Source organism: Panthera pardus, unplaced genomic scaffold, assembly GCF_024362965.1.
Source record: "Panthera pardus isolate Hobbes unplaced genomic scaffold, ASM2436296v1 HiC_scaffold_20, whole genome shotgun sequence".
Classification (NCBI taxonomy): Eukaryota; Metazoa; Chordata; class Mammalia; order Carnivora; family Felidae; genus Panthera; species Panthera pardus.
This window is the reverse complement of record NW_026526766.1, coordinates 14,758,476-14,780,187: the sequence shown is the minus strand read 5'-3', so window position 1 is coordinate 14,780,187 and position 21,712 is coordinate 14,758,476. Positions and strand designations below refer to the sequence as shown.

The following is a 21,712-nucleotide window of genomic DNA, read 5'->3' as shown; positions in this document are numbered from 1 at the left end:
AATCGAATTATCCCATGGCTAAGTCCTGGGCTTCCTTAAACATCTATACCAACATGACCCCAAATTTATAACTTCAAAGAATCACTTCCCTTCCTTTCAATTTCCATATGTATGTCTCTCCACTTAGTTCTTTCAAAGGCACATTCAAATACACAGGCAGCACCGAATTCCTGGTCCTCTCTGGTCTGATCACCTGTTCCCTGAATACCTGCGAGGGACTGAGCAGTACATTCCATTGCAAAATTCGGAAAACAGAAAGGAGTTCCTGAGTCCTCCTTTCCCCTTAGCTGTGTACACGATCTACCACCAAATCCTGTTAATTTTATCTACCAAATCTGACAGCTTTTCTCCTGATCAGTGATTCTCCAAACCGGCAACATTAGCATATCCAGGGAACTTGTCAGAATGGCCAATTCCCAGACCCCACCCCAGAGCTCCTGAATCAAAAGGCCCAGAAATCTGCATTCTAACCAGCCCTCCAAGGTGCGGCGGGGGGTGGGGGGTGGGAGGGGGGGATGTGTTGGAAGTCCAGCACAGTTTGAGAACCAGTGCCCTAGACCCAGAGTCCCCCTGCCTCTGCTGTGAACCTGCTCCAAGTTTCTCCTCTGGGCTGCTTTAGTGGGTCTGCAATTTTTCTTCCCTGCCTTGACTACAGCCTCCTCTCAGGGTGAATCCCAACCCTGGCATACACTGTCATCTACTGGGATCCACTGGCAGCCCACTACCTGGGAATCTCGGTGGTGGGGGCGGGGGCGGTATTATTCTGAAGCTTCACTTTAAAGGCCAAGAATTAAGCACCACTAGAGCCAGACTGATCTTTGAAAATGCAGATCTGTTCTTGCAATTACCTAAAACAAGCCCGGGTCAAGCCCACATTCCTATGGCCTAAGAGGCAGGTAAGGGATCTGACCCCAGCATCCAAAGCCTCACTCCGTCCCAGGTATTCTACGGGAAAGCTTCTGTCCAATGCAGGCTCTCCTGCCCTAAATCGCTCTGTGCTACCCTTTGCCTGATAACCTTCCTGGTAATCATTCTGTAATCTTGGCTCCAGCGTCCCTCCCCCAGGGAAGTCTTTCCCAAGCTTCTTTGTCATGGAAAGAGTGTGGTGCGGAGGCTACAGATACCTCTTTGTCCAGAAAGTCCTGATCTAGGAGCTTAAGGCCTGTGGATTGATTTATTTTCAATTTTATACTTACCTGTGATTATTTGATTCACGTTCATCTTTCTCACTCAACGAACTGCACGAGTTGGACATACAAGGATACGCTCACATGTATTTAGTTGAATGATTGAACAACTCTTGGAGTTGGGTACTGATTAGTGTTCTCCTAATTTCCTAAGGGGAAACTGTGTTTCCTAGTGTTTCCTAAGGGGAAACTGAGTCTTCACAGTCTAAGCACCTTGCTCAGATCACACAGCGAGTAAATGGCTCGAACCCAGATCAGGGATTTTTAGCATCACACCCTCCGAGCTGGGCTCCAGGAGAGAGATTTCCACTCTCTGATCTGGGGCCTGAGTTTCCACAGTTGCTCGGGACTAAGCATTGTTTGGTCCCCGTCAGAACTGGACTCAGCTTGAAAGGCACACAGTTATTTCCTTCCTATTGAAACTGCAATCTGCTCCAAGGAAATGAAGCTTATGGCTCTCAGGGTATAAAGGGCAAATGTGCGGGAGAAGCCAGAGATCAAACTGTTAAGTACACTTGTTATAGAATTTTTCATGAGCTGGATTCAAATGCTATCAGTGGAGCAGCTCCCCCTTGGATTCAAAAGAGCGAGAACAAAGGATGAGGAGAAAGGCAGCTGCCAGTGCCTAATCAGAAGCCAGATGGAATGTTCCAGGCCTGGGGACGCGGAGTAGATGCAGCCAAGGACTAGCACAGAGGTCACAGGAGAAGCCAGTGCAGCCGAAGCGAAGAAGCTGTTTCTCCCTCGGCGTGAACGCAGGGGGCGACGTTCGATTCCCTGTGGTTTATCGGAGGGTCCCCTCCGTTTGCATCAGCTGCCGTTCCTCTCACTGCACGAGAGTGAGTTGAAGCTCCAGGTCACTTTGCCTCTTTCAGGCCCAGTGTCCTCAGAGGCAAAATTGGGAAGTTCATCTTAGATGACCTTGAAAGATGCTCTCGGCTAGAAAATTCTGTGATTCTCTGAACAATGCTGTTAGGATTGACTCCGGGAAGACAGGAACACGCGTGGATATCGGTAGTCCTTCCCAAAATCAAAATACATTGTGACCCTTTTATGCCGTCTCTCCACCCCAGCACATCTTATTCCCAAAGAAAGTGCTTCCGGTCAAGTCCAGCCTGCTTTGAAGTCCAAATTAAACCATCAAGTTCAAAGCAAAATGAATCCAAAGCTTAGTAAAGGCCACTAATATACTAAATCCCCAACTGAGGTACACCCAACTATTATTACAGAAACAAACATTTAGCAGATAATTTGGGTAGTCTTTTTTTTTTTTTTAATAATTTAATTTGCATGAAAATGAATGATGTCTCCTTTCGGACAATTAAATCAGAATAAACCCAGATTGCAATGCACATTCGTGAAACACAAGGTTTTTAAGTATATATGGTATAGCTGGGTCAAGACATTTTTCTGAGGTTGATGTCAGCACTAAGAGTGAGTAGCTGTGAAGCGGGGGCCCGCTGAAAAACTGAAATAAATTCAGCTCTGATGTGCCTGGGCTCATGCTATTTGCTTTGCCCAGAATGTTCACTCCCCAGACCGCAGCTAAAGGAGTCTTGCCATTGCTTCAGCCCCATCACTGGCCTCGGAAGCAGCGTTCCAACACGGCCCCTGGATTCTGTGACCTTCGTCGTACTGGGTCGTGGTCTGTATTCCTTCCCCTTATATTTGGGCTCTGCAACTCCTCGACGGTTGTGGTGACACGGTGCCAGTTTCCAGACTCAGGCTTTAAGAAATTGGCGGCATTGACTTTCTGCCTTGGAACCCAGCCACCGTGTTGTGAGGACGCCAAACAGCCACATGTAGAGGCCACGTGTAGGTGGTCCAGCTGACAGTCACCGCTGAGGTCTCAGTCCACCGCCAGCACCAGCTGCCAGACATGCGAGTGATCGGGCTTTCGGATGATTCTGGCCCCCCGTGTGCACGCTGCCCCGGAAGACGCCACACGGTGTAGAGATGAGCTGTTCCCATCCAGCCCCATCCAGATTGCAGCTTCGTGAGCAAATTCGATGATTGTTGTCCTCGGCCCCTAAGTCTGGGGCGGCGTGTCAAGCAGTGATAGATAACAAGAACAGAAACCTTCCTTGAACGCTCACACCGCCGTCACCGTCAGCGTGGTAGTCATTAAGGCAGGTCACAATCATTCCCCCTCTCTCCTCCTTCTGGGTACGAGACGGAAATACGTTTCCCGCCTGCATTGAATTTAGGCGTGGCCACAGGCTAGAGTATGGCCAAGGGAATGCGATTGGAAAAGACAGGGGCCGATCTGGACAGAAGCTTGAAAATCTACTGTGCGACCCACCAAGTTCCCTTCCCCGTCACAGTAATGCCAGGGGACCACTGGGCAATCAATCTCTCTCCTCAGTCAGACTTTCTGATGGGAGGTGGCTGGGCAGGACTGCGATGCCAACCCGTGCGGGACATAGAGCACGAGGGACGAGGGACTTGTCGCACGAGGCCACTGGGATTTTTTCAAGTTATTTGTCGCCACAGCATATGACCAGATTTCTCAATGCCTGCGCTGCTGACACTGGGGGCTAGGTGATTCTTTGTCAGGGCATATTGTCCTTTGCATAAGGGTGGTCAGCGGCAGCCCTGGCCTCCATCCACCGGATGCCAGTAACACCACCGCTCCGGCTGGGAAAACCAAAAATGTCTCCAGACATTACCAAAGTTCTCTTAGAAGCACCCAGGTGAGAACCACTGACCTAAGCTACTCCACGTGCAACCACCATCATGCAGAGGGAATTGCCTTGTCTTTATTCTTTGAAAGTCTTTCGTAGATACTTCTCTCTGACACTCTTATCATTAGCCACAGAGTGCCTTACCCTAGTTCCTTGGACTTGGTCACTCTGAAGACTGTAAGGAGAAGTGGAAAAGTAGGGCATGTATAATGATCTACCTAGAGCTTGAGCTTTCTGTTAGCGATGTGCCAAGGGAGGGGGTTGAAATTCACCAGCAAGCTGACCCAGTTTAGAACCATCGCAAATGGTTGTGCAGTATACAGACTGCACAACGGTACCTAAGCTAACCACAGGGATAAGTGGTGACTGAGATCCATCGCACTCCGTTCTATATGCTACCTCTGCACAGAAGGAGGGAGTTCTTATTCATCTGTCTGAAGGAGAGCCTGTAGGGGCGCCTGGGTGGCTCCGTCGGTTAAGCGTCCGGCTTTGGCTCAGGTCGTGATCTCGTGGTTCGTGAGTTCGAGCCCTGCGTCAGGCTCTGTGCTGATGCCTCGGAGGCTGGAGCCTGCTTTGGATTCTGTGTCTCTCTCTCTCTCTCTGCCCCTCCCCTGCTCATGCTTTGTCTCTCTCTGTCTCTAAAAAATAAATAAGTGTTAAAAAAAATGTTTTTTTAAATGAAGAAGAGGCTGTAACAACAACAACAAAGAAAATAATAACAGCTTCACACCAAGGCCAGTCCCTGCATTGACCCAGGCTGTGGAGGAATCTGGGATAAATCCACATAGGCTAGGACTGGAAAATCAAAGCTTTCCTACCTGATATTGACAACAGGGATTCTCGTGGAAAGAGATGGAAAGTTCATGCCACTGGACAAGAGCAAAAGAAACTCAAGGCAAGACTGTCTAGTTTGAAAAGAAACAAGTGAAAATCTAAGTCTTCTTATACCCCCGATCCCCTATATTCCCTCCCCAAGGCCAACCACTGTCACTAGTTTCTTCTGTGGTCTTCCAGAGAAACACTAGGCATACACAGAGATATGTATATATAGGACCCCCTCTCTTTTTTAAAACACAAAGGTTCGTAAACAAATGTTTGCACATTGTTTTACATCTTATTTCTGAGCTTAAACATACATTTTTAGGCAGTGTGTCTTATCATTGCCTGCCTCATCATTTTACTGATGCCTATTTAATTTTATGGATAGACATACTTTATATAATCTGTTTCTTATTGATGGACATTTAAGTTGTCTCCAAGCTTTTGCAATGATATCACTGTTTAAGTAGAAACTTTAAAAAGAGAAAACAAATTTAAAAACCATCTTGTTTGTATGAGGCAAACTTTGCCAGGATTCCCTAAAATTGGTTATTTATCTAAATCAAACTGGCATCTCCATTAAATGACCCCAAATCCCTAAGCCCTCATATGTGGACCAGTGGAACTCTCTAATCTATGTAAATTAAGCACCAATTAGAACCATTTTATTAAAGTTTCCATATAAAATGCCAGCTAGACTGTATATATTAGTGCATGTCGAAATCAGCCCTTGTGTAAATTGTTTCCAAAAGCACACAGCCAGTAGGAATCACTGCCTTTGCTGTTTACGAAATTTCCCTCTGGTTCTGCTCAGGCGGTTCTTCTTGATGTTTTAAATTAACTCCCAAAGTCAAACAGTTCAGGGTGGTGCAGTGGAAATCCAACAGCAATGTAGGCAGGCCCCAGGGTATGCGGTGACTCCTCCGACCTGGCCACCTGTGTCCCCAGCGGCTCCACCCCCCCCCCCCCCCCCCACCCAGGTCTACACAACACACATCACCACGCTTGATGGCTTCGTTGTACCAAATCGTGCTCCCCATCAGATCACCACCGCATTCTAGCCTGACAGCAAAACACTCTGGCCTGATCATCCCCCCAGTAACACCCTTCCATGCCACACTCGCTTCACCCTTCTCTGTTTCACTCTGACCTCATCCCGAGAAACTCTTCGCTGGGAGCACTTCCACATGGTCTATATCCTCATGAACTCTCCGTGCCTTAGGAAAACACAGCGAATGCCGGTCATCTTTTTTCCCTTCCCTTTTCTTCCTGTGGCATCTTCTCCTTTCCTCTTTCACTCCCTCTCTTCATTATGACTGGCAATTCCGAAATAGCCCCAATCGTGACCGAGAGGCATTAGAGAAATCCCAGTGAGACTTTCCTACCAAGGAAAAGAAAAAGCACGTTTTTCCCAAGAAGACATCCAGATGGCCACCAGACCCACGAAGAGACGCTCTACATCACTCACCATCAGGGAAACGTAAATCAAAACTACGATGAGATATCACCTCACACCTGTCAGATTGGCTAGCAGCAAAAAAATAAAATAAAATAAAATAAAATAAAATAAGAAATGGCAAGGATGTGGAGAAAAAAGGACACTTGTGCACTGTTGGTGGGAATGTAGACTGGTGCAGCCACTGTGGAAAACAGTATGGAGGTTCCTCAAAAAATTAAAAATTGAAATACCCTATGATCAATTATTCCATTTCTGGGTGTTTACCCCAAAGGAAATAATAACACTAATTCATAAAGATATAGGCACTCCTCTGTTTATTATAGCACTATTTACAACAGCTAAGATATGGAAGCAACCTAAGTGTTGATGATTTTCTTAAGAAAATATTGTATATGTATATAATCGAATATTAGTCAGCCATAAAAGAGAGGGAGATCTTGCCATTTGTGATAACATGGATGGACCCAGAGGGTATTATGCTGAGTGAAATCAGTCAGGCAGGGAAAGGCAAGTACCATATGATTTTACTTACATGTGGAATCTAAACTAAAACAATCAGCTAAGGCGCCTGGGTGGCTAAGTCGGATAAGCGTCCGACTTTGGCTCAAGTCATGATCTCACGGTTTGTGGGTTCGAGCCCTGCATCGGACTCTGTGCTGATAGCTCAGAGCCTGAAGCCTGCTTCAGATTCTGTGTTTCCCTCTCTCTCCCCCAACCCCTCACTCACACTCTGTCTCTCTCTGTCTCTCAAAAATAAACATTGAAAAAAAATTAAAAAAAAAAAAAATCAACCAACCAAACTAACAGAAACAGACTCATAAACACAGAGAATGAACTGGTGGTTGCCGGGGGGGGGGGGGGGGGAGGGGATTGGGGAGATGGGCAAAATAGGTGAAGGGGATTAAGAGATACAAACTTCCAGTTATAAAATAAATAAGTCACAAGGATGAAAAGTACAGCACATGGAATATACGCAGTAACATTGCAGTAACTTTGAATGGTGACAGTAACTATCCTTCACAAGATGAGCATTTCATAAAGTATGTAATTGTCAAATCACTACGTAGCACACCTGATCTAACACAATACTGTATGTCAATTATCCTTCAATTGTTTAAAAACCTGTATTAAAGAAAAGAAAAGGAGAACTATCATTTTTAAGTTGAAATGCGTGTAATAAGGTTTGGTATAGTTACATTCCCAAACGTCCCTTTCAAAAAAGTTTACTCGCCTCTAGATAAAGCTGTCTTGCTTGGGGAGAGATATTAACAATAATCTCTTACTTATTAACAATGATCTACCGGGGCACCTGGGTGGCTCAGTCCATTAGGCATCTGACTCTTGGTTTCCCCTCAGGTCATGATCCCGTGGTCAGGCAGATGGAATCCGGTCCTGTCTCGGGCTCTGCAGACGACACAGAGCCTGCTTGGGATCCTCTCTGTCCCCGAATAAATGAATAAATAAACTGAAAGACAAAACAAAACAATGTTTTGCAGCAGCATCACTTTGTCGTTTCTCACCGTAATGTAGCAACATGATGCTTTCTTCATGCAGCCTCTTTGGCTGGAAATGAATTACCCTCAGTTTTAGCCTTTGAAAAACCTCTTTATCCTTTAAGCTCTTGCAACATGAATTGGTCCTTCCCCTGTACCCCTACATCAAGTTGTTTTTCTTGCTACTGAACACCTATTTCGTTTTGTTTTGCATTATTTGTATTTGTGTCTTCTCAAGCCTCCCTTGAGACACTGAGCCCCGTTAACACTTGTAAACCTCCCTACCAGGAGCACATCTGTCTGGCGCGTGGTAAATGCACACAAAATGTGCCCTAAAATGAAATAGGCTGCAGCGGGTCGGGTTAGGAACCGAAAGACCATTCACAAAGTGATCTCCCTGCCAAAATGCATTGTTTTTCAAATCATGGACTTATTGGTTTATATATAACCTACTTTATGCCGTAATAATTTCAGAAAGACTATACATAGTTCTACAATTTTTAAATAATGTCATATTTTATAAACTAAAGTCAGGATTGAAGATCAATATCAAGGAGAAAGGAGGAACCCAGATATGTGGGTGATAGGATGTTATATAGCCATAAAAATTGGGCTATACATGTTTGGCTCTGAGCTTCCTGGCAGCTAAGCACAAAGGAAAATGTGTTCAATGGCATGGTTCTTATTGTCTAAGAGGAGAAAACATACCATTGCTGGAGGGAAGCAAAATTTTCCTGGTACTTCGTTCTGAAACGAATCTCTTGTATAAGACTTCCCATCCTATCAGGGATGCTGAGTAGTCAAACAATTGACTTTAGTTGGAATTCGGGGTGCATACTTTGTTTTTGACACTGCAAATGGTTGTATGGCAAGAGGTAGAGCCAAAGAGGTGAAAGTAATGAAGTTATTTCATCCACCTTTAAGTAACAAAGATTATTAGAATATGTCTAATAAATAAAACCCATGCAAAGGGCCAATATAGCATCCCAGAAATAAGAGTAAAATTATTTTGTTGTTGTCATTGGTTTTGTCTGTTTGTTTGTAATAACAATGAGGATATTTCTTTTTCTGCTTTATGGAAGTTTTGAATGGGGAATCGTAGACCACCGACTCAATATTTTTGAGGTTTAAAGCTTATTTTCTTATTTTTGAGGGAGAGAGAGCACAAGTGGGGGCGGGGGCGCAGAAGGAGAGGGAGTCACAGAATCCAAAGCAGGCTCCAGGCTCTGAATTGTCAGCACAGAGCCCCACACGGGGCTCAAATTCACAAACCACGGGACCATGACCTGAACCGAAGTTGGATGCTGAACCCACTGAGCCTGAGCTTAACCCAGGCACCCCATAGAATGGGTTTAATGAATAGGATATTAGAAAGGGGCATTAAATAGCTTACATTCAATTATTGAGCCATCCATAGAGATTATTAAAATAGAAATAAATTAAGATGATTTCTCCTCGGGGCGCCTGGGTGGCTCAGTCAGTTAAGCGTCCGACTTCAGCTCAGGTCATGATCTCGTGGTCTGTGAGTTTGAGCCCCGCATCAGGCTCTGTGCTGACAGCTCAGAGCCTGGAGCCTGTTTCAGATTCTGTGTCTCCCTCTCTCTGACCCTCCCCCATTCATGCTCTGTCTCTCTCTGTCTCAAAAATAAATAAACGTTAAAAAAATTAAAAAAAAAAAGATGATTTCTCCTCCAAAAGTCTAATATGAAACACTCAAGATTTGGAAATCAAGGATTTTTATTACATTTTGTTTTCCCCATATACATTGAGGAAATAATTCCAGAAAATCAGAATTCTATGTGGCAAATTAGCATGCATCTAAAGAAGGTAGAGACCAACAGGAAGGCAGGAAGAGGGATTTAAAAAGACTAGTCAGCCTCTCTGGAAACTTCCAAGGGAGCTATTTGGGTCCCACCGTCAGAAGTAGATCAGCCCTTGGATATTAACTAAATCCCCAGTTAATATCCAGTCTGCCTATCCAAGCCAAGATCAACTGTGCTTTAAATTTCATTTTAAACATTTAGAGGAAAATAAAAACAAAAATTAAACACACACACACACACACACACACACACACACACAACTGAATCAACTGTAGAGCCAGAACACTAAATCATAGCACAATTTTCTAAATGTGTTTTTCTTACAGTTTGCCAACTTTTAGAAATCCTTGTATGTTCATTGTTAAGTATAAGATGCCATCATTCCCTCTAAACTCTTCGGCATGAAAATTGATAGCACTGTTTTGCTAAGTCTATTTTCTGCCAATCATTTCCAAAATATTCTCTGGAACCCAAGGGGGGAAAAAATTCAGACTTAAGTGCAGTGCTGCGAGCATGAGAATGTAAAATGTGGACTATTCACCCCAAAATAGTGTACTAATGAAAATAGCCAGACTTTTGAGTCACTCCCCATTATTGGCTTCTATTTACAGAGTTCTGTGCCATTACTCAGGGAGAACAGCCGCGATGAGAAGGCAAATAAACTGCTAAGCAAAATATGTCAAGAATATATTTGAAACTCCAAGCAGAATTTGACATTGAGCTGCACCGATATTTCTTGCAAGGTCACTTTATGGTGAAACCATAATTCTTTTTTTTTTTTTTTGGTAATTAAGCTGACCCAAGAGTACTCACAGCTAGGAACACTCATCCAGTGAGAATACATTTAGAAAAGGAGAATGAACGCTATAAATGGATTCAATGCATCTCAATATACCAACTCCCATTGCGGCCAGGGTACAATCCCATGGGCATGTCACTGAACAGAATAACATGACCATTACAGATGGCCCAGGGGTATAACCTAATGTTTACTCATGGAATGTTCTGGTGAGAGATGGCATTGAAGAAACCATCTGGAAACCTGCATGTAACCAAAAAATAAGTAAATAAATAGATAAATAAATACCCCTCCCCTGAGATTTCCTCATCAACCTATTTCCCCTTATTCTGTTTAGCCGTCACACCTCAGCCAACCAAGGAAACGTTAGGTATTTTGAACCCCAAAGTGCTAATCCTTCGCCAGTCATTATGCATTATTTATGAGGCCAAAGATGCCGGAATAAATTCATTTTTCAAAGGTAGTCTGACTGGCATCAAAATTCAAACCGTTGCACAGGGTGATCAGGCTTTCGCTGAGCCACCTGGGACCTCCCTCCGCGCGTATAGGGAGAGGCCGCGTCCGCAAGACGTGTTTGCCACCCGGAACGTTCTGGCAGAGTAGCACGGGAGCGCTTCTGGTTTGTCTTAGACGTCATCCGACGCTGAATGAGATTATAGTTTTGAGGAGGTGCCATGTTATCAGCAGATCCATGCTCAAGACTCTCCCCACTTTTGCTTCACTTTAAGGAGATAGAGCTCAACCCTCCAGGAGCGTTTTTTCCAAGGCCACTGGGTGTTTGCAATCCTTTATCTGCGAATCCAAGCTTGGAGCAGACCACGCGGTAGGGATTTGCCAGCTGTGGCGTATAGAACTCAGCGAAGAAGTTTGTTGGTGTAATCAAACTTCACTCTGTATGTGCGTGTGCGTACTTGTGTGTGTATGGTATATGCCCCCCCCCACCCCCCGCCATGTGTACACTCCCAAGTTTAAAAGGTGGGTGGGGGCACCTGGGTGGCTCAGGCCGTTGAGTGTCAGACTTTGGCTCAGGTCATGATCCCGTGGTTCTTCAGTTCTCACCCCGTATCAGCCTCGCTGCTAACAGCAAGGAGCCTGCTTCGGATCCTCTGTCCCCCTCTCTTTCTCTCCCTCCCCTGCTCTCTCAAAAATAAATAAACGTTAAAAAAGAATAATAGCAAATAAAAGAGGGTTGGAAGTCAATGTCCTCAATGCCTTCAACTGTGCGAGGGAATATTTAAGAGACTAAGGGAAAATCGGGCAAAACCGGAAGCTAGGTTGGACCCCCGGGCTCTGGCTCAGAAACGGTGAATGTTGTTAAGGAAATGAGAAGGGTATGCCTGATAAAACCACTGCTTGCGAAAGATATGAGGGGGACTGCCGATAGTGGGATTTCTGGGAAAGAAATCTGGCAATTCTCCTGAGCAAAAAAAGAAGGAAAAAGAGACAAGACCATATAGCGGGGAAATACATAGTTTCCTAGGTTGGTGTTTCTTAGACTTTAGTGTGCGTCAGATTCGTTTGGGAGGGCTTGATAAAAATCCAGGTTTCTGGACCCCTCCCCAAAGGAACTGAATGAGTAGGTCTGAGAGGGCACCCAAATGTTTGCATTTCTGATAGGTCCCACCCAGGTCAGGCTGATTCTGTGGGTCCGGGGACCACACTTTTTTAAGTAGCGAGACTGTGGATGCTGGAAGATTGGAGGCCGAAGCCCTGTGCTGCCATTGCCTGGTGGTGGGCCTTTGGGAAAATTACCCAGGCTCTCCGAATATTGGTTTTCTCATCCTTAAATTAAGATAATGACGTGCACTTCATAAGTGTGTCGTGAAATAACATGAGATAACATGGAGAAACTGGGTGGCTCAGTCAGTTGAGCCTCTGACCTTGGCTCAGATCAAGATCTCAAGGTTCGTGAGTTTGAGCCCCATATTGGGCTCTCTCCTGTCAGCGCAGAGCCCACTTCGGATCCTCTGTCCCCCTCTCTCTGCCCCTCCCCTGCTTGCATGCTCCCCAAAGTAAATAAATCCATTTTTTTAACAATAAAAAATAAAATAAGTGAAATAACACATTTAAAGCCCCTGAGACACAATAGGAATGGAAATACTTCCATTTCCAGCCTCTCTGAAGGCAGAGGTAAGGAAATGGAATCATGACCCAGGCGGGGCTCCAGGAAAAAAGATAGGGGCCGCGTGCGCAGAACTCAGAGCAGTGTTTCTCAATCCCGGGCAGGCATCAGAATCAACTGGGGTGCCGCTTAGAGGTAGAGATTTCTGGGCCCATCCTCCAATCAAAGGACAGAGTAGAGTCAATGGGCTGGCAGGGTGCCTGGGTGACTCTGAGGCTGGCCAGAACTGAGCCCGGTGACATCCAGAAATGAAAGTCTGATATTTCCAAGGCAGAGTACTAGACAGCGGGGACCAAGCTGGGGGCACAGGGAACTGGAACGACAGCATTGTAAACGCAAGGGCACTAAGAAGCCTGGGGGAAGCCAGAGAAAGCACCTTGCAGGGAAAAGAGGGGAGCTGTAAAAGGACGACTCTGAGTATGGGCTTAGGAGACCACGTTGACTTGAACTTGAAAAAAGTCAGGCGAACAGATTACAAATAATGCCGAAATATACACGTGATGATAACCCCTCACCCTGGAGAAAGACTCCGTTCTGTGATCGAATGGACTATGCTGCTTTCTCAATGAGGACAAGGTAGGACAAAGCAGTGAAAAGGAACTAGAAAATTTCCAGAAGCCCTAGGTCCATACACAGCAGCCCCCAACTCAGGTCTACTCTCCCCAGACCAATTCCAATAGAGGAAAGTGGAAACTTATCCACCAACCGACATCAACAGGAACTATGACCGGGGTTTTCTATTCTGGGATACCTCACTCGTTCTCCTTTCCTAGGTCCTCAGGCATCACTAAAGTGTGTTTCTCAGAAGGCTAGGCTTAGAGAAGGCTGTGGGTGATGTGGCTTCAATGATAAATATGAAAAATGACACGTATTGTAACTCAGCTTGACTAGGCCCAAGGCACATTAGCATAACTAATACTCTGAGAAAGCTCCCTTATCGGAAATCCTCACTTCAACAAGCACTTTTTGTAGCATTCCCCCCCTCCTGTCACTAATTTCTGGGAACACGCAGTAGGAAACGCTTCCCGATGGCAATGTCTGTCGTCACCACACCTCTGCCAGCCTCGGTGCCAAGATCTGAAGCCTCCACCTGCACTGTCCAGACTTAGAGCTGTTCAGATTCCAAGACACTCACTTCCTGTTTGGAAGCAAACTTCGCCGGGTTTTCAGATTCACCGCCCGCAAACGGGGGACAAGAACACGTCTTCTCTGTCGGTGGCTTTCGACACCGGAGCGGTTCATACGCAGATTGTACATTTAATAACAGGGACGTCCCCGCATGGCGTTCGCCACCACCTCGGGGAGATAGGAACACACCGCACCGCACACACGCACTCAGGAGCAGGGTGGAGAGAAATCATTAGCGCTAAAGAGAAAATGACCCAAAGTCCTTGAGACAGAAAATAAAATTGCAAGACGTGGAGATACACCCACCGTAGGCCGGCTGAGTGAGGGCCCATGATTCACTTGGCTTGTTTCCCAGCAAGCTCACATTGCCCCCTCCTTGGAATTTCAGCTCGTAAATATATTTATAGCTGCTCAGACACAATATGCCGGATGCTAAAGAAAAAAAAAACAATCCACTGAGTCATTGTTCCTGGTGAACCAGTTTTGCAAGAGTTAACCTAATCCCTTGCACAAAGCTGAAAATAGTTTGCCAAAAGCTTCAGCAAGGAGGAGTCACACTCTTCGCCTAAAGGTTAGTTGATCTCAATCAGGCTGGTACAGAAACTAAGGTATTAGTTACAGGGTGAACTGTTTTTGATCTGACGAGTAATGGAGGCATTACATGGTGTCCTGGCCGGTACCTGTGTTAAGTGACACCTCTCTCTTTTGTGCAATCACGGCGAGAGCCCTGAGAGATTTTGGCCCCTTGTTCCTTTGCTCCACCCATCCCCTTGGGCCCAAACAACAGCAACCTGCTGAAGTGGGAGTTTCCAAATCAGTGGCGCAATTTTTCCTATCAACTGCCTGAGCCATTAAAGAAGTTTAAAGCAATTAATCCAAATGTGACTCCCCTCGGGTGGTAAACAGTGTGTTCCAGGAGGTAGCGACCGGAGATACAGGAAGAAGCTGGCAGAGCGATCTCTGATGCCGGACAGGAAACAGAACCGATTCATCTTGACACCCAGGCTCTTAGCCCAGTAATTGGCCCAAGCAGGAGAACCCTAGGTACACGTTTGTTGACACAAAAGGGCGCTAAGCACTTGAAGGCGAAGAAGAAGGGAAGATCAAAGAAGACAGGAGGGAAGGGGAAGAACAGAAGGAAAAGGGTCTAGAGAAAGAGAGCAGAGAGGAAAGGGGGGAAAGAGAAGGAAGGGAGAGGAGGAGGAGAAAAAAGAGAAAAAAGAGGGGCACCTGGATGGCTCAGTCGATTAAGCATCCAGATTTTGGCTCAGGTCATGATCTCATAGCTCATGGTTTCCAGCCGTGCGTCCTGCTCTTTGCTGAGTGTGTGGTACCTGCTTGGGATTCTCTCTCCCTCTTTCTCTGCCCCTCCCTTGCGCGCATGAGTTCTCTCTCTCTCTCTCTCTCTCTTTCTCTCTCTCTCTCTCTCTCTCACACACACACACACACACACACACAATAAACATTTTTTAAAAAGAAGAGAGAGGAAAGATGACCCATTCGGCACACAAGTTCAAATTATTCAAGGTATTTACGGGGGCTCCTCAGAGTTTCAGTGTCTTTTTTTACCCTCTTGGCCAACTACGGTAGCTGTCAGAACAATCACGGCCTTTGATCTATGAAGCTGGACGTCTCTTTTTTCTGGTTCTAAGATGCTTTCTAGAAGTGATTTAATTTAGCTTGCTTTGACATCTTAACGGACATTCTGCCACAGGGCTTCTGTTCAAGGGGTGGTACCCCTTGAGGCACAAAGGAAATCTGTCTTACTTTCGCAGACTTGACCACCGAAAACATTTTCCTGGGTCCCTTCCCCTCGCAAGTTCTTTCTGTACTTCCAAACTCTGGTTTAGCTCATGGGAAGATATGCACCAGTCCGGTTTTAATCACCCCCGCCCCCTTGCCTGACTCAGAGATACCAATCAGAAACGAATGTTTTATAGTTCTGTCGTTTCCACGCCAGAGACGAAAAATGTCACAAGCCCTGGATTGTGAAGTAACAAGATGAACAATACAGGACAGGCCCAGAGAGAGACCAGAGCAAGGACAAGGGCCACCCTGAAGGCTGCTGTGACCCCCACACCCTTCTAATATAAGGCTCCTTTGTTTCAGTTAGTGTTGCCTTCTGGGCCAGAATGGGCCAATAAAAGACAAACCATCTGTGCATGGGCTCCTCTCAGATGTCCACAAAAATCCCCATAGTTGTTACCTTCTGGGAAGCTCAGAATGTTGTCATTGTTCCCAATTCTTGTTCCAAAGATTTGCAAATTTAAGAGCATGGTATTTGGTTTTTAAACCTCATCTGCTCTTGTGGAATAATAATGTAAGCCAGACAATACATGTAGCCCATTGTATAAGTGTATTATTATGCATCTCCTTCTAAGCAGAGACATGGAGGTGAAAGGGAGGTCAGGGTGGGGGCTGGGAGGGAAAGCCTGGCCAAAGGAAGTGTAAGAGCCTCGAGGCAGTGTTCCTTTCACCACCTCCAACCCCAGCCACTGAAATCATTCCACAAGTACCTGGGGGCCCTGTGCTAGATTGGAGGGCCCAAGCAGCACTGTTCCTGTCTTTGTAGGAGTCTAAGCTCTACAGTGGAGACAGAGAAGCGAGCGGTTTCAATGAGGGAGGAATTCTGGCCACGGGAAGTGAACACATGTGAGGGTTCATCTTCTGTGGCAACTTGGCTGGGCCAAGAAATTCCCGACTGGATGATAAAACATTATTTCTGGGTGCGCTGTGAAGGTATTTCTGGGAGGAACTGGTATTTGCATCGGTAGAATGGGGAAAGACGTTGCCCCTGCCAATGCAGGTGGGCATTAGTCAACCAGTGGAGCATCTCCATAGAACAAAAAGCAGAAACAGAGTGAAGTTGCTTCCTCTGTTTGAGCTGAAATATCCATCTTCTGCCCTCAGACGTCAGCAGCCCTGGTTCTCAGGCCTTTAGACTCTGACCGAATTAGACCACTCGTGTCTCGCTTCGCCAGTTTGCAGACAGCAGACTGTGGGAGTTTGGGCCTCCATAATTGCTTGAGCCAATTCTCATAATAAATCTCCTCTTACTATATCTCAACATATCCCATTGGTTTTGTTTTTCCAGAAAACCCTAACACACAGGGAGATGTGGGAGTCTACCTAGGGACAGTAGAAGGGGTAAATGGTCGAAGGATACTTCTCGGAGGAGTTGACTTCTAAAGGTTTACCTTTGGCCTTCATCATACTTCTCATGACCTCTATTGCAGAGCAAGGCTGGGTACAGAAAGTGACAAGGAAATAACCATTTTCCACCTTGGACTAACTTGGCACGGATTACCAGGCCAGGCTTCTTATGGTTAGCAGGTGACCTTTTACAGTCTACCTGTGAAGGGGTAAGGTTTCCAGTCAAGTTTCATAACTGATTTCTCTCTATTGGAGAAAAGAGTGATACTCTCCAAGGTTTTTGTTTTGTTTTGTTTTGTTTTCTTCTTGTTCAATGGAAACATTCCCGGGGCACCTGGGTGGCTCAGTCGGTTAAGTGCCCAACTCTTGATTTCAGTTCATGATCTCACGGTTGGTGGGTTCGAGCCCCGCATCAGGCTCTGTGCTGATCGCGCGGAGCCTGCTTGGGATTCTGTCTCCCTCTCTCTCCGCTCCTCCCATGCTCGCTCTCTAGCTCTCTCTCTCTCTCTCAAAATAAATAAGCATTAAAAAAAATTTAAAAACTAAAAGGGAACATTCCTTGCAAATGGGTCATCAACTAAATCTAGGTTGATCGAGACTGTGGCGAAGGGAAATTCTCAACTGGAGAGCAGTCTGAAGGACCTCAGCCTCTGCAGCAATACGCAGACATTTGCTCCCCATTTCTGTTACCGCCATGGTGGTTGTGAGTCAAGGGTCAGTCAGGATGGCCACTCACGCAGAAGCACTTAGCAGCTTGGGCGCCCCATTAAACGAACATCTCTCAACACCCTCTCCTACCTGTTTTCCTTAACCATCTGTACTGGAGGAGACCCGGCTCACAGCTCTTCCTGTTCTCTAACTGGTCCCCAATCTGTCATCTCAAAATTGCTTTGTTTCCCAGGAACACCCAGGCGAAGCACAGAGCATGACTACAGCCTCATTGAAACAGCCAGAAAAAAAAAAAAAAAAAAAACCCAAAGACAGAAAAATAAGGAAGGTCTGAAAAGTAAGCATTTGAAATAAATACCAGCAAAATGTTGCAGAAATAGAAATCCTAATTAAAGGGAGTTGAAATGAGTGACATTTTTGCTGAGAAATATTTAGGATCATTGTGAACCACACAAAAGAGTGAAAGCCCAGCCACTTTGGGAAGCTATTACCTGCTTCCTTGATGGTTTAAAGTCAGGTATGTTCTCTTCCAACATCTACACAGAAGACTTAGCAATAGTATCCCCTTTGTCCTTCAATCTGGGTGCCCGTGGTGGGTAGAAATGCTGGCACGGCGTGCCAATGTCATCATGTACTAGGAGGACATTCGTGGGTGGCAGATGTCGAGGTTGTGCATTCATTCTACCTCCTCTTATTCTAAAACCCGTATTTACAGAAGGGCACACTGCCCATCTGCCTACACCACCCTTCTTTATTCTGAATTAGCCTTCCTTTTCTGCAGCTTGTATTTAAACCGATATGACATTTAAAATTCTGGGTATAGGGGTACAAAGGTGGACTGGATGTCCCGAAACTGAAGTATCTGACGGAAAGCACAGTTGGATGGGCTATGACTAGACACCTACAAAGTGGGTAAAAAATATGAACAGAAAATCCATGATGGAAAATCCAAATTGCTAATAAATTTGTGAAGAAAAATGTTCAACCTTACTAGTTGTAAAGAGGGAATGTCTATTTCAACAAGAACAAGGTGCTCTAATAGTCTGGATTCTCCAGAGAAACAGAGCCAATGAGAGATATGTAGATAGACATAGGTATAAATATATTTTATGAAATTGGCTCATGCAATTGTGGAGGCAAAGAAGTCCGAAGTGTTGTAGTCAGCAGGCTAGAGACCCAGAAAAGCTAAAAGTCAGTTCCAGTTTGAGTCAGAAGGCGTGAGAACCAAGAGAGCCAATGGTGTAAGTTCTAGGCCAGGTCCTATTGTGTAGACTAGAGAAGACCCATGTTACCACTCAAAAACAGGCTGAAGAGAGAATTCTCCCTTACTCTTTCTTCAGTGGATTGGATGTGGCCCACCCCCACTGGGGGAAGCAATTTGCTACCAGTTCAAATGTTAATATCATCCAGAAACACTTTCACAGACACGCTCAGAATAACCTTTAACCAAATAACTGGGCACCCTATGGCCCAGTGAAGTTGACACATTAAAATTAACCATCACAGATACTATTTCATAACCTCCAATTTCTCATCTAAAAAAAAGCATGCATTGGCAAAGTACGAAAGGAATCAAAAGGGTGTACAAATTGCTTGTGGGAACATAAGCTGGTATCACTCTGGAAAGCCACTTGTCAATCTCTAGTAAAGTTGAGAGTGGGCACATCCCCTAGTCCCACTTTATAGAAAACTTTCGTACTTATACAAGGCAGATGTTCAAGAACATACTTTATACCACTGTTGATAATGTTAAGAAAAGTGGGGTCGGGTATCATAGAGTAGATTTAAAAAAAAAAAAAAAGTAAACTCAATCTACATGAAGCAATGTGATAAATTTCAAAAATATAATGTCACATTTAAAGAAAACAAACTAAAAACTGATACATACAGTAGGATACAGTGAATTTAAATATTTAATGGAAATAATAGACTAATAGAAAATATCACTATATATTTTTTTCTGGATGGTTTGGCTGGAACTGAAATTTTACTTACAGAAAAAGATTTGGCAGCATGGTGATTTCTCTTAAGTCTAAGAGCCGAGCACACAGGTGTTATGTTATTTCTTTTACTTGTATGAATATTTGAACTTTCCCAAATTAAAAATAGAGTAAACGAATTAAAAAGCAGTATCGTAGTAAGCTCCCATAAAATATAATGAGTGATTAAAAGAATACACACTAAAACAATTTGGAAGACTGTAGACAGAACTGTTAGTAATAGTTATATCTGGGAAAGGTACTTCAGGGGTTTTATTCTCGACTTTCCAAATTTTCGTTTCGTTTGAACTATTACCATGATTGTGGATTACCTGTACAATCAGAACAACAAGCCAGAATGGAGAAAAGGGGTAGAGAAGATTAAAAAAAAAAAAAAAAAAAAAAAAAAAAAGACGTCAAGAAATTTACAAGGGTCAAAAAACACCCTTGGACCCCCCCACCCCATGGTATCATTTTTCAAAGAGTAGACCAGAGGAAAGAAGGAATGTGTTTATATTCTTAGAAGCCAATAACTCGCTAAACCCCAATTTTGCAATTATGCAACACCAGCTGCCATTTGTGAACATTCACAAAGAGCTAAAAAAGGGCTCATTATGTTCCTCTGAAATCTGCTCATCCTGCATTCTCTGTACGGGTGAATGTTGCCACTAGGCTCCCCAAGAGCAATCAATTCTACCACCTTAATCACTTTTGTTCCCCCTCCACCCTTCACCCCGCCCCTCACCCCCATTCTTGCCTCAAGGCCTCCACTTTAGTTCAAATCCTCTCATTGATGGGCTTTTCCTTCTGCCTTAGGGCTTAACCCTTGGAATCCATCCAGCCAACAGGACTCAGGGCAATCAGCCTTTTATTTGATTATACAAATCTCTTCCTCAATTAATTAACTCCGCAAAATGTGTCCGTGTTTCTCATTACTGAGGAGATAAGGTGCCAGATCTTTAGCATGGCTTCCAAAGTCTAAAGACCTTTATGGGCTGGCTCCAGCCTACCTGCAGGCTGACCTCTTTCCATGTACACGTCAGCCTCTAATTTCTCTGCAGTTACCTGTAGTTTCCTGGACTTCAATGCTTGTTTTCTTTAAACACTCTACGGTTTGGCTTCCTCTGCCTAGAATGTCCTGCCCCTCTCCACATGGGGAGCAGTACATCCATTTTACCAGAAAGCTCAGCCCCCAGCACTTGCTTTATGGACATGTTCCTGGTTCTTACACACAAGCCCGCACGCACTGTCCTGTCCATTTGGTCACAGACTTTAGCACTTTTCACCACTGCCCCACCCCCACCCCACTGTTCTTGGTTTATGCAATTCATAAACAATTCAAGTGTCTCTGAGTATACTAAATAGAAGCTGTTGGTTTTAATTGTTTATTTTTTAGTTCATGTATGTGTTCTCACATTACGTCTATTTTTACAAGGGTCAAGTTATTTTTCTTGGATTACCTTATTCATCATTCATGCAGTTGGTTTTCCGAATATGTCTGATAAGTCTACATTCCGCTATTCGGTTTACCTTTCATTTTCTAAATTTTTTTAAGAATCTCTTACTTGCTAAAAATGTCCTTTTCCTTCTCTTTGCTGGGGTTTATTTCATTTTGTACATCTACGCTTTTATTTCAGGCAGGTGTGAGTAAGCACATTTAGTATATACAAGTGTTCGGTCCCCCACCTTGGGTCAGAAAGCCAGCCAACCATGTTAGAATCCACCGACGTCAACAGACATTTCCTAAAAACACAAAATAGGCAAACATATCAATTTCTCAAGACCCCAAATATTTAAGGATATAAGTCGAGAATATTGTAGTTGGCAATAATTATTTATAATATAATAATGAGGAAGAACCTACGTCCTCCACATCTTTGAACCACAGTGTGTAACCCCTAGCCCGGCTCAATAAAGAGTTGTTCAATGAACTCAACATTAACAGAAGTTCATGAAACAATCGTCTTGCTTCGTTTTGATGTGATCATATCCATACTAGAATTTGCTTCTAATCTGGTTTCCTTTGTACCTGGCAGGTGGAGAAATTAGACCAAAACAAAAGTACAAGAAATATGTCTGGAGTAGGAATTTCTACCTCAGTTGGGTCAAGGAATATATTTTCTTGATAGGGGCAGCTTTGTGACTGAGCACAGAGCAGAAGGGAGCATACTGAAGAGAGAAATTCAGTTTGGAGGTTTGAGAAGCATTGGAGGGGTAAGCGGTATAAATCTGAGAAAAAGAGCTGGCCACAAAATTGAAACCATTTTTATCTGGGACATCCTGAGCATTTCTCCTTTTCCACCAGAAATTCCCAAAGAAATAAGAATCAGTGTGAACCTCAGACCTTCTTCTTCCCTTCCCATATTTCCACCTACTTGTAGGTTTTCAATCCCAAAT

At 44.6% G+C, this 21,712-nt stretch overlaps 1 protein-coding gene across 1 annotated transcript in view; it reads right to left on the bottom strand.

Moving 5' to 3' along the window:
• TMC1 (transmembrane channel like 1) overlaps positions 1 to 17,363 on the bottom strand; it is a 223,304-nt gene extending 205,941 nt beyond the window's left edge. The window contains exons 1-2 of the mRNA XM_053908654.1: positions 17,358 to 17,363; positions 16,031 to 16,097 (exon numbers count right to left, since the gene is read on the bottom strand). Of these exons, the coding sequence (XP_053764629.1) occupies positions 16,031 to 16,097; positions 17,358 to 17,363 (73 nt within the window). The remainder of the gene's footprint in view (positions 1 to 16,030; positions 16,098 to 17,357) is intronic.
• Between the last annotated feature and the right edge of the window lie 4,349 nt (positions 17,364 to 21,712).